General features: G+C 39.3%; 1 protein-coding gene across 1 annotated transcript in view; it reads right to left on the reverse strand.

Moving 5' to 3' along the window:
* Positions 1-3,297: 3,297 nt before the first annotated feature.
* Positions 3,298-12,122, reverse strand: part of LOC121944905 (pikachurin) — a 29,336-nt gene continuing 20,511 nt past the window's right edge. The window contains exons 13-25 of the mRNA XM_042488855.1: positions 10,971-11,115; positions 10,471-10,660; positions 9,277-9,402; positions 8,585-8,828; positions 8,373-8,484; positions 7,752-7,868; positions 7,309-7,489; positions 6,693-6,716; positions 6,398-6,476; positions 6,108-6,251; positions 5,626-5,709; positions 3,772-3,875; positions 3,298-3,676 (exon numbers count right to left, since the gene is read on the reverse strand). Of these exons, the coding sequence (XP_042344789.1) occupies positions 3,525-3,676; positions 3,772-3,875; positions 5,626-5,709; positions 6,108-6,251; positions 6,398-6,476; positions 6,693-6,716; positions 7,309-7,489; positions 7,752-7,868; positions 8,373-8,484; positions 8,585-8,828; positions 9,277-9,402; positions 10,471-10,660; positions 10,971-11,115 (1,702 nt within the window). The 3' untranslated portion in view covers positions 3,298-3,524. The remainder of the gene's footprint in view (positions 3,677-3,771; positions 3,876-5,625; positions 5,710-6,107; positions 6,252-6,397; positions 6,477-6,692; positions 6,717-7,308; positions 7,490-7,751; positions 7,869-8,372; positions 8,485-8,584; positions 8,829-9,276; positions 9,403-10,470; positions 10,661-10,970; positions 11,116-12,122) is intronic.

Below are 12,122 nucleotides of genomic sequence, written 5' to 3' on the forward strand. Positions count from 1 at the left end.
TCCCCGAGGCTCGCAGTGTCAGTTGAATTAATCGCCGCAGAGACACGAGAGTCAGTACATGCAAGGTCCATTGCCATACTAATTTAATGCGTTTAATGAATGCAAAACGTGTTTCCAGCCCATTTCTCCCAGTTCCATTTACGTCTTTCATTGCAATAGCAAACCCATGGAAGCATATAGAATGCAGTGAATGTGGGATATTTCATATCTCAAATGTTAATCCTGGCATTGCCCACAAGTGCATCCATTGTTTCAATCATATGTCACATAGATAGTTTATTTTCTCATCAGACTGTTCGCGATGATGACGCTCTAAAACTCTCAAATGTTGAGTTTGCTCCAAAAGCTCTTGCACTTAAAAGGAGCCTGTATGCTCATTCATATATACCTGAAAGGTGTATATAGTGTGTGTGTGTGTGTGTGTGTGTGTGTATATGTATATAATTTTACATGTAATTGTATCTTTTGTAATATTTTATCTTTTTTTGGCACTTCTAAGTCTAATCTTATTTTATCTTTATTTTTTTGTAAATGTTGGCATTGATATAGGTGGTTCAATCCTTTAAATGTGCCATTAGCTGTTCCTCATGTATGTATTATGATTATTATGGTTTTCAAGTCGATATTAATGTGCTGATTGGAAAAATGGATTAGGGTTAGGGTACAGGTTAGGTAACAGCATTACTACACAGGGAACACACAGTATGACTAGATAAAACCAAATTGTAACCCATTAGTTTTCACAAGGGATCGTTACCACAAGTGAATTAAATGTGGCAGGTTTAGAGTGAATCTTTCAGAGGGTTACCTTTGACCTTAAGCTGTGATAAGATGTGGGTGACCTCAATAAAACTTAATGGTTTCATCTAAATGTAACAGCTAGATTCAAAAGGTGATCAGTTGTTACTGCTCTCAGTTCATTTTAGTGTGAATGAGTTTGATGTAACTCTAGTTTCAGGCATGGATAAATGGAGTGTCATGCTGGTAATATTGGGAACACAATTGTGTCTGTGTGTATGTGTGCACAAGTTCCTGTATGTGTTTGTGACAGGACAGAACAGTAGCGGCAGAACAATTGACTTAAATTCAATATAAAATTCCACTGACCAACACGCTCCTCAATTAAATGCCCCATTTGATCTCCAGCAGTGTGCAAATGAGGTGGTAAGAGGTACCAAGATGATTTAGGTTATCTGTTAGCTATTAGCTGCTTACATCATGAGGATAATCTGCATTAATTTTTAAAAAAGAAAGTGGTGGCAGCTTTTGCAAATCAGATGTTATTTAACTCACTTTTTATATCTGTTTTATTGTGACTGCAAGACTGGATTTAAAAGATACACTTTCAAACTCGCACACAATCAACTTAACCTACACTTTCTCGAGACTGTTAATTACCTATTTTAATTTTCAGGGGATTATTTTGGGGGATATTAAGGCTTGAGTAGTATACGTTTTAGGATGAGCAAACTCAGCTGTGGTGGTTCTTGCTCGCTTGTCCCGTCTCAGCGCCACTCGGCTCAGTTCCTTGCAGAAATTTGGATTATCTGGCTTCACTAAGAGACAAAGTTGGCAGAAAGTTTAAACCTTTAAATGGATGCTCAGACATGTTGACATCACAAATGCTACGTTAATATGCTCACTACTTAACACATATTTAACAAATGTGTTTTAACAGATAATATGTGCTACATTTTGTACAGTGGATGGTCAGCTCATCTAATCACCCAGCGGTGGATCGGGTCATTTACTTCACAGTCACAGTGTCTTGAATGCACCTCATCTGAAAAGTCTTCAGGATGACATACTTGTTGAAAATGCTCGATGATCACTGACTTTCTGTCATGTTCTTTAAAAAAAACAATAAAAGATGTAAACTCATGTAAGAACTGGCAGTTTATTACTGGATTTGTTTTGAGCTCAAACTTTAAAAGCAGGGTGAAACTCTCATGGTCAAACCATCCTATTTGGATATTGCCGTAATTTTTTTTTTGGGGGGGGGGGGTCAGTTAAATGGCAAGCTCAGTCATTGTTAACCTGAACCCTGTTTTTCCACATTTTTATGTCAAAGTGACTAATGGGAGCATGCATCATTTTAGGGAGTAAGATCCTTTTTTGTTTAATGAGAAACACCCCCGAAATTGTCAAAAGCAACCAGAATCCATATAAACAATAATTTTATCATCATAAAGTCTAAAATGATCTTATTCTTTAACAAACAGGTCTTTCTCTGTAGAGACCCTGTCCATGATGTTGTGTTTCAGTGGCAAAAACATTTTTTGTGGATGTCCATAGAGGGTGCAAACATGACAAGAGTGGTTACATTGCAGCCAGTTTCATTGCCGCTGGCTGCAGCCTGCTTACTCAATACTGGACCAATAAAAAAAATGATTGTTCCCATTATTCACTTAGACTCAAAAACATGAAAACTAGGGTCCAGGTTGGAAAACACCAAACTCCCCTTTCAAGCAACAATAATTAGATTAAACATTCGCAGAATGTCCCTTTAAAGAAATAAAACTTTGGCATGGGAAAGAAAGAAATATGCAATATTGAACTGCAAAAAAAAAAGAGAGAGAAAAATGACCTATTTCCTCTGGCATGAGAAAAGAAAAAGTTCAACTTGAAGGCTGAAGTTCACAGGGTTTCTGTCAGATGATAGTAACAGACTGTCACAAACAAATTCTCCAGGATTTTGGCTGCTTCAACCGTGACAACATCAGGCTTTCATGTGACTAGTATCTGAAAATAACAAATAAAGGAGGTTGTAAACTAAAAGAAGAGTGTTAAAAGACATAAATATTGTGTGCAGTGCAGAGGACATCCTCACTCTTCAAATCTAGCAACCTTTAAAAAACTGACATGACTTAAAAAAAAAGTCTACAGACTGGTAATACATCACAAACAAAAATGCCACAACCACAAAACAACAGAAATCCTCTAGGGCCAAGACCAAAATCCTCTACAAAGAAGTTTATCTCTGCTAGCTGCTCTAGGTCAGGTTCATGAAAAACCTGTGATGACTTTTGATCCTTCGGATCACTTGGTTCTTCCAGCAATCAAATAAGGATTTACAGTAGAAAAAAATAAGGATACAATCGGAATCCTCCCATGAAAAAAAAATGTCCCTCAAAGACCCTTATTAGCCATAACGCTAAGCTCTTTCTCTTCTTTCACAGAGTACTTGTGCTTTGTAATATCCTCTGCTTGTTTTTGCTGTTGCCATGCGTCGAAAAGATTTTTCAGAGCAAGTCATCACGTTGTTAACGTTGAAATAAAAAGTACAGCTTGGCAGGTTAGAGTCTGTGTGGAAACTTTGCACAGGAGCCACTTTAATCATCTCATGACTCAAAGTATCAATGTTGTTAGTCTTTCCCATATTGAGTCTATATCATGTCAGCCCTGAATTGGTCGATCAAAATTTAATTGTTTAAGTCAGTCTCGAGGACAAATCAGCTGGTCAAGGTGTTTGCTCCAGTTGATAATGTTGCTGAAAATGGGCCTTCACATACTGAAGCCTTTTTCTAGTTGGAGCAGGTGTTGATGTTCTTGCCGTCAGCAGCATCCTCCACCAGTGCCAAGTGATAATCAGTGGAGAGGGTGAAGTGGGACACACAGCCCACTAAGCCTCCAATGTACTGTCTGTTTGTGTGAAGGGCTATCTCTTTCATACCACCTTCAGAGAGAGAACAGAAACATTGAAATTATTGTTTGGTCAGCAGAGTTAGATATACAGCATTTATGGGATTGGGAGTTATGAGCACCACCTACCAACATATAAGGGCCCGTTGATATTAAGTTGTCTCATCTTTCCAGGTGACCTGCCTGTTTTTGCTCCATAGTCATCCACTGTCAGCTTCCCTGACTGGCCATCCCTGAAGAGGTGAATAGTAATGGTAAATGTATAGGTAAACCCAGGTGATTAAAGCTGGGGTTGGCAGGTTTATTTTGGCATAACTGGGTAAAAAGCCCATGAAAACCTTTCACCATATGGTAAATTAAATGATCTGGAAGACTTCTGCACCTTCCCTTGGCTCTCTTATCAGAATTTAGATAATCCAGGTTGTGACATGAGATTTTGGCCAGTCACAGGTCATTTCAGAGATTGGGCGTTCCTATTGGCCATTGCGTGCGTGTCCTGTCTTAAAAGATGCTATTCCAGCATTGCCAGCAATGTAACCCAAATAGGGAATGCTTACTTACCAAAAAGAGAGTATGACAATAAACAAAATAAAACACTTGCCGATATCAGCAAAGTGTTTCAGAGATGGAGAGAAATTGTTGCCAAAAGTTCAGCCTTCTGCTAACTGGAGCCATAGGCTGACATCTTGGGCAAATTCAAGTTCATGTTAATGCTGTGGGCTAGAGCCCCAAATCACAGTGTGTCCTTAATCTGCACCGCTACAGGCCTCCTCACTTGGAAGGAAAGCTGGCAGTTGCTCTGATAACAGACCTTCAGTCAGTAGCTATAGCAACTCAAATCCAGAGAACGCAAACCACAGCACCCGGGGACCCGACCAGCTCAATCAGCAAACTTTCTGCTGCTGCCGTTACATAGGTCAGATCCAGCACTGCCTCCGGTCAGCAGCCCGCTGTGAAACCCAGGGCTGGGGTTTGCACTGGCTGAATTTGAGTTTCCACAGCCGCTGAATGAAGGTCTATCTCCAGAACTGCTGCCTGTTCTCCTCCCAGCAAAGTAGTCCATAGCAGCAGGGAGCGAGGCAGAGGGACCGTGGGGTGGCGAGCTGGTTAAGTCATGTCTCATTTCTGGTCTAATAAATAGAGAGAGTGAGAGCTAGCAGGGCAAGAAGGGGCTGAGCAAATGTGCAGCTTCACAGTGAAATAAGATGAAATACATCAGTGTATGGGAAACACTGGGTTACTGTATGAAGTGCCTGCATACAGCCATGTTCATCTGGTGGTAGGGGCTTGGGACAAAGAGGGAAGAGCTGCAGAAGGTGGTTGGGTTTTCAAATTCTGCTGGTTTTATTCCTTTTCTATGAAAAATAAACACAATCTAAAGACCTTTAAAGCCTCTCCATTTTCCAAATGGGTTGAAAGTTAACATGTTTCTTAATGTGCTGCACAGGAAAGGATGATAGGTCACCAAATCACCTGTAAATGGTAAATGGACTGCACATGTATAGCACTTTGCTAGTCTTATGACCACTCAAAGCGCTTTCACACTACATGTGGCATTCACCCATTCACACACACATTCACACCCTGGAGACTAAGGCTACCGCACAACGTGCCACCTGCTACTCAGTAACCATTCACACACATCTTGAGTATCTTGCCCTTTAAGCTCACTGTTTTAGTCTCACTTCTCAAAACACTCTTTAATATTTTGATAAGGCTCTAATAATTCTAGATACACGCTAATGTCGCCCCATGGCAGCAAGATGTGTTAAATAAGCAAGAGTTGCTAACACGTTCACACATACGACTGTATATTTCAAATTATTCTGCTGCCCCCAAGTGGACAAATACAGCAATTTGTGCAGCTTTAATACCCAAAATGCCAAGCGAATGCAAATCATAGCCACAGATGTTGTGATCACGGCATCTATATATCTGTTTGACAGGATTTCATTTTAAGAAAGTGATGTTTTTGGCACTTACCTCACAGCTTTGACCCGGTGCCACTTTCCATCAGTAAAGGTCCCATTGACAGCAATGTTAGCCGTACCACTGCCCAGATTATAACTAAAACAGCACACAAACACATGCAAGTTGGTTACAAAGGGTGCATTGGGTTTACATGTGTCTGGCTCTGCACACATAAATCCTGGTTCTTGCTCCAGGTCAGGGTTTTTTCCTCAGACTTCAGGTCTTTTTTTAGCTCTGCCTCTACTGGCTGCTTGGCTCTGCCTGCCCTTTGGTGTGATCAGCAGCTGTCTCCAACATCTTCATCCTCTTCTTACACTTCATTTTTTTATTCTTCCTAAAATCTGTCCTTTTCTTTCTAGCTACTGCTTTGTTAAAGAGAGGAAAGCACAGCCGTGTGGCAAGAAATTTTTATTACCCAGATAAGAAAGAGTAAATGCACTTGCATAACTGTTTTTATAATTTTCTTACTTTACCCTCAGCACATGAACAAATACCTGAAGATAAGTGCACCATCCTGAAGCCCCATAGACAGGAAGTCACTGTTGGGTCTCATTGGACTGTCTCCTCGCCATAGCAACAGGCCATCCTTGGCTGTGCTCTTAAAACGCATGAAAAGGTTGGTCCTGGACCCAGACACCCTGAAAAAAACAGACAATTTTACTTGCCTGCATGTTTAATTTGAGGACTTTTGCTGTGTTAGAAACAAAAATGAAAACATCACAAGACTTTTAAAGCGGAACTGTCTCCCTTTGCAGCCCCATTTCCCACTCATGTCACAACCAACCTCTTCAGGATGTCTCTGTTGTCATATGTCAGGTAACTTCGGCCAATGAACTGCGGGATCTCAATGGCTTCAGTCACAGCTGGGCAGAGAAAACATTGTATTTACTTCATATCATCACAAGGTGGCAGCCCCAGCATCTATCTAGTGACAGGCTATGTTAGAGAACTAAACTGGTTCTGTGAGTTAGAAATACATGAAGGAAAAGAAGTGTTTTTTCAAGGTAATGTAAGGTTAAGATTAAAACAATCTAAAGGTTGTTAATTTCTGCTTCTAAAATTCATAGAAGAAAACTTACTGTTCAAACAGTAATTTCCACACTCTGTTCAGTGAGAGCATTAAAACAGAGAAGGCATAGATAGGCTTAAGGGATTAGGTTGTCCAATATATCATTTTATATGACATTACATAATTACAGAAAACACATTTAATCCCTGGTGGGAGAAAATAACATGCAACATGGTTAAAGCCATGTATTACACACAAACAAAAAACATTGTCATCATTCATTAAAAGAGAGTTAAATACAACTTCTGCTCTTCTTTGTAAGTGCACCATCTAAATGTATATAATTTTTATTTTTATTTTTTACATTTGTCCTAGTCTTAAAAAGCATATGAAAACTGCCTGAAAACACATTTCTTGATAAGCAGCGTGTAAACCTCACATTGCTCACAAAGCAACAAACTGTGAAATGGCAGTTCTTCTCCCAAGCTTAATCAGTGCAGCGTCCCAGAAACCTTTGAGATGTGCTGGCAATTGTTTGGACTCAAACCCCAAACCCGAAACACTCTTTTATTACTATTCTAATCACAGAATATAAAGTATGTTTACTGATTTGAAAAGGAACCCTACAAATGTTACTGTACTAAAACATTAAGACAGTTATGTAAAAAGACAGAAACTGGACTGACCTTTCTGGCAGTGCCTCCCATCGTACCCCAGGGGGCAGTCACACTCATAACTGTCCCACTTTGGCCTGCAGGTCCCTCCGTTGGCACAGGGACTCTCCACACATGGGTGAGCTGAATTTGCCACATTTACGCCACCAGCAGTGCCAGTTGTTATCGGGATGATGCGGTCATTGAGTATCAGCTGGGAGGTGAAAATAAAAGAAACAGAGACAAGGAAGTGAAGGGAAGAGAGGGTATCGAAATTCAACTAGACACTGGTCATAGTTTTGTTATAAAAAGGATAAATATGTCATGTTTTTGCAACAGAACCAGGAGCTGAATATGAACACTTTATTGTTTACTTATCACCAGTGTAATCAATTTGAAATGAAAGAAATTACAACTGTATTGCCCAAAAAAATAAAGTTTAAGCATAGATGTTACAGGTGTGGGTAGGATAATACCTTCTGAATGATTCCAGTGAAGGGTTTAATCACACTTGCTGTCCTCTTGGCTTTCTCATATTCTGGTACTCCGCCAATATAAAGAGGTGAACTGCAGTTGATCTGAGTGAACGCTCCCTGAAGAGGAAATCAAATAGGAAGATATAAGTTAATTCTAATTATTATTTTTTTATGATTATTTTATTTAGGGATTGTTCATACATATGTATATGAAACATCTGATTAGGTTACATTTTAAGTGGAAAAAAAGTTCAATAAAATATTAATTTAAAAAATCTAATTAACTTGGGCTGTTTTTAATTGTTGTAATATAAAAGGCATGTTGTCAATACATGCTTGGTTCAAGTTAACGAGCCTGTGGTGTCCTCTGTGTACACACAAGCACATCGTGTTAACATGTTTCTACCACAACACCTGGAATTGGGGGGAACAAAAAGTCCAGCTGTGCCTCAAATTCCAACACCAGTGGTTTTAGGGTACATACTGGTGGTAAATGTTAGACAGCCTGCAGATAATAAGAGTGTGCAAAGATCCTGTTGATGAGTTTGTTGTGACAGTCTTCTGCCCTCTTGTGGTAACAAATCACATAATGTATTTTTACACAGCACAGAATCAAACTACCTCAGCGATTCCTTCCATTGGCCTTTGGCTGTCCACCTGAAGGATACCACTCTTTGCTGTGCGAGACACCCTCAGCTCATGCCATGTGTCCATACTAATCTGTTCCTCACTCCTGCAGCACAGACAATATCACACAATTAAGGCCATCTATTTAGAGAATGTTACAGCAAAAAGGAGACAGAGATGAGTAAGAGAGTGTATCTATTTAATACCTAATTGTAGCCCCTCCAGAGCCGCAGTCAAATCTGAATTCTACATATCCGTCCACCAGGTTGATAGCCAAGAAGTCTCCGCTGCCTGCATCATCACTGTATAGCAGTGTCCCGTCGGGCATCGACGGCCGAAACGTCAGCTCAAACTCCATGAAGGAAAGATAACTCTGAGAGGACTGAGGCCACGGGATGACAGCGTATGAAAACACGGTCTCATTAAAGAGAGGTGATGACAGTGAGAAAGCTAAAGAGTTAGAGAGAGGACAAAAAGAAAAAACAGAGGAAAACAGAACACGGATTTGAGCCAAAAGGGACAAAGAAGCATGAACATTAGGAAGAGAGTGGAAGAGGAAGAAGTTGATGAGGACAGAAAATGGAGAAAAAGGACATTAGAAGAGGGAAGAGAAAGTGGACAGTTATATTGTGTGAAAGCTGGTCTTATAGCAACCAATCCGTCTGCCTCTCTATAAGACAAAATAATCCTCATCTTGACCAATTATCCAGCGTAAAGCACTCAATTGGTCAGTAATTACTTTAAAAGGTTTGTGTGACAATCTGTGACAGCCATCATGTAAGAAGAAACCAAAAAGTGACTTTAATTTCTACTTTAACAGCGGTACAAAACTTGGACTCTTGTAAACAAGATAAGTGGCAGTGTAGGTGCAAGAAGAAGGAACATAGAGCTGACTCACTCTCCTCACAAAGTGCTCCCCTGAAGCCGAGCGGGCACAGGCAGATGTAGCCATCAGCACGGTTTGCAAAGCAGACTCCACCATTGGCGCAGCTGACCAGGTCACACACGCTGTCGCTGCACTCACCTGGTGGAAAGGAGCTATTTAGGCAGGTGCATACTGCAGTAACAAAGAAGCTGTCAGTGGTGGAATGTATCTATATGCATGTACTCAAGTACTTACTTACTGTACAAATTGTTACAAAAGGTATTTGTGCTTTACTTGGGTATTTCTGTATTGTTCTACTCAATACTTCTGATTTATTTTTGATTAACAGGCCATTGTTATGGACACAGTTTTAGTTGTAGAGTCTGGAGGATCACATCCTATAATTTTAAATCAATAAACTATACTTTTTTTTAAAACCTTATGTTTTTCAGTACATATACACACAAACATTCAAGCCTATACCCCACCCTCCCAGACACGCAAGAAGTAAATAAATTAGAGAGAACAAACAAATAACACAAAAATAAAATCTAATGTAATAATAAATTATTTTGTGAAAAATGGGGCATTGTATTGTTAATATAATTTTCAATGCTGGCTCCTTGTAACAGAGTATTTCTATGTTGTGGTATTCATACTTTTTTTAAGTAAAGGATCTGAATACTTCTTCCACCACTTGAAGCTCACATTATAAAATGCTAAAACTACTTTTTATGGCTTTCTAGCCAAGTGTGGGCTTTTACCACATTAAGACAATTATATTCTGCAAAATCCTTCTTCAATGACAAATTATCTAAGACATAATTATTAAAGGTTATGTTCTCTGATTATGACAAACAACATTACATGTGAAATGTCTCTTTTTTTTTATTAGTGGTGCAGCTGTCAGGTACTTATATACTTATATACTGTCATAACATGTCATGGTTTCCTCAAATGTCTTATTTGTAGTGAAATTACAGTAGCACCAAACTGTACAGTGAAAGAAAAATAATGTGATCCAAATTCAATAAAGCCTTCTTACTTTATTATATATTCGTCGACAAAATTAGTTATGTCCTTCTTTAAAGGCAAAACTCTGAAATGGCTTCTAAACTACATGTCTGAGCACCAAAAGGACAGGTAGTGCATTATGGGATACATGGGTAAGAATAATGTAAGACTCATTGCACAAACCCACACACACAGACACACACACACACTCACCTATGTCAGCCCCGCTCAGAGCTCTGCCCAGAGGCCAAGGTCTGATGTCTATCGCCTTGTTGTTGATGGTCAGACTCTGAATGCAGCCAAGAAAGCCACGATTTGTCCCTGTCGCCCTGACCAGCCAATAAGTACTCGGGGATCCACCCACATACAGCGGGGAGCGAAAAGTGATCTTAGTGTACTGGCCCTGAAAGAGCAAAGAGTGAAGAGAACAGAATGTGCTTGATCCGTTATTACCGTGAGAACAGTTTGAGGTTGGTGCACTGCCGAAATGGACTGAAAGGCAACACTGTCAGCGATTTGTCATAGAAAACTCATCCAAAACTAAACTCTTTAAGTTTATAGTGCTAAAAGTTCTTCCATTTTGAAAAGGTGCTATTTATTACCAAAATATATTTATGCACAAAAGCCACCTTCCTAATGCAAAATAATATATAATGTAAAAATAATGCATATACGAGAGCTTTTATCCGATGGCTGGCATGTGTTATTGTTACCTGTGAGCGTCCAGATATAGGAGTGTCATTGTCCATACGCAGCCAGCCGCTCATGCCATCTCTGAAGATAGTGACCGTGTGCCACTGACCGACAACAATACGACTCTCGCTGATTATTTGAGCTGCTCCTGTACCACAGTTGAACCTGTGGGAAAACAGATCAAATATCTAATTACTAGGTATGCTGACATAAAAAGATTTTCTAATAAGCATACGCATTCTGTAACTAATTTACATGTAACTTCAATTTCCCCCTTAAACGTCTAATTTCACCTTAAATTTTTAAAACTTTCTTCCATAACGTATCACATACACAGTAGAGTCTTTATCTGCTTGTTCTCACCTCACTGAAGATTTATTGTGCTTACACTGAGTGTAATATTAAAAACACCATTAATTTATATAGAAATACAGTGTAAAATATGTCCTCTGTGCTATGTTTACATCCCCTATAAGCTGGTTCCTACAAGCAGTCTGTCAGTTTTCCTTTTTGATTCTTTTGAAGAATTGTTTTCCACCATTCAAGAAACACCTTGTTTTTTCAAAATAATTTATTTTACACTCCAGTTTCTTTTGACCTATGATATGTGACAGCTGACATTAGTTTAAAGGATAACTTCACCCACAAAATTACCACTGTATATCAAAGACTTGCTCTGTGTTTCTTCATGAAGAGAATTTCATGGAGAAAAGAAAAAACTTTTTCCTGCACGCATCCACGGTCAACAAAGAAGCCAAAAACAGCTAACATTTTGAGTAATTATCTGTTTACAAACTCTCACACAACTCAGGCTGTAAAATCCAAACCTCAGTTATACAGTCGTATGTTTTATACTTCCAAACATGTATTTTTGCTAAAACCTTACTATTTAAAACACTTCTGCATAAACAGGATTAGTAGCGTGTGCAGTTGAACTAATCTCAATGGAGAGGCCAAATGCACTTGAACGGGTGCACCTTTTTCTTAATTTCATCAATAATTTTCTCCATGTTTTGGATTCTTTGTTCACCGTGGAGTCATAGGAGGAAAAAAAGGTAACTGACACACAAATGGTCATTTTGTGGATGAAATATTCCTTTAAAGTGTAGTTTCCATATGCTGCCTTCATTCAGCAGCAACATTTTTGAGAGAATCTAAACCCACGAGTCCCG

This window comes from Plectropomus leopardus, chromosome 6, assembly GCF_008729295.1.
Source record: "Plectropomus leopardus isolate mb chromosome 6, YSFRI_Pleo_2.0, whole genome shotgun sequence".
Classification (NCBI taxonomy): Eukaryota; Metazoa; Chordata; class Actinopteri; order Perciformes; family Serranidae; genus Plectropomus; species Plectropomus leopardus.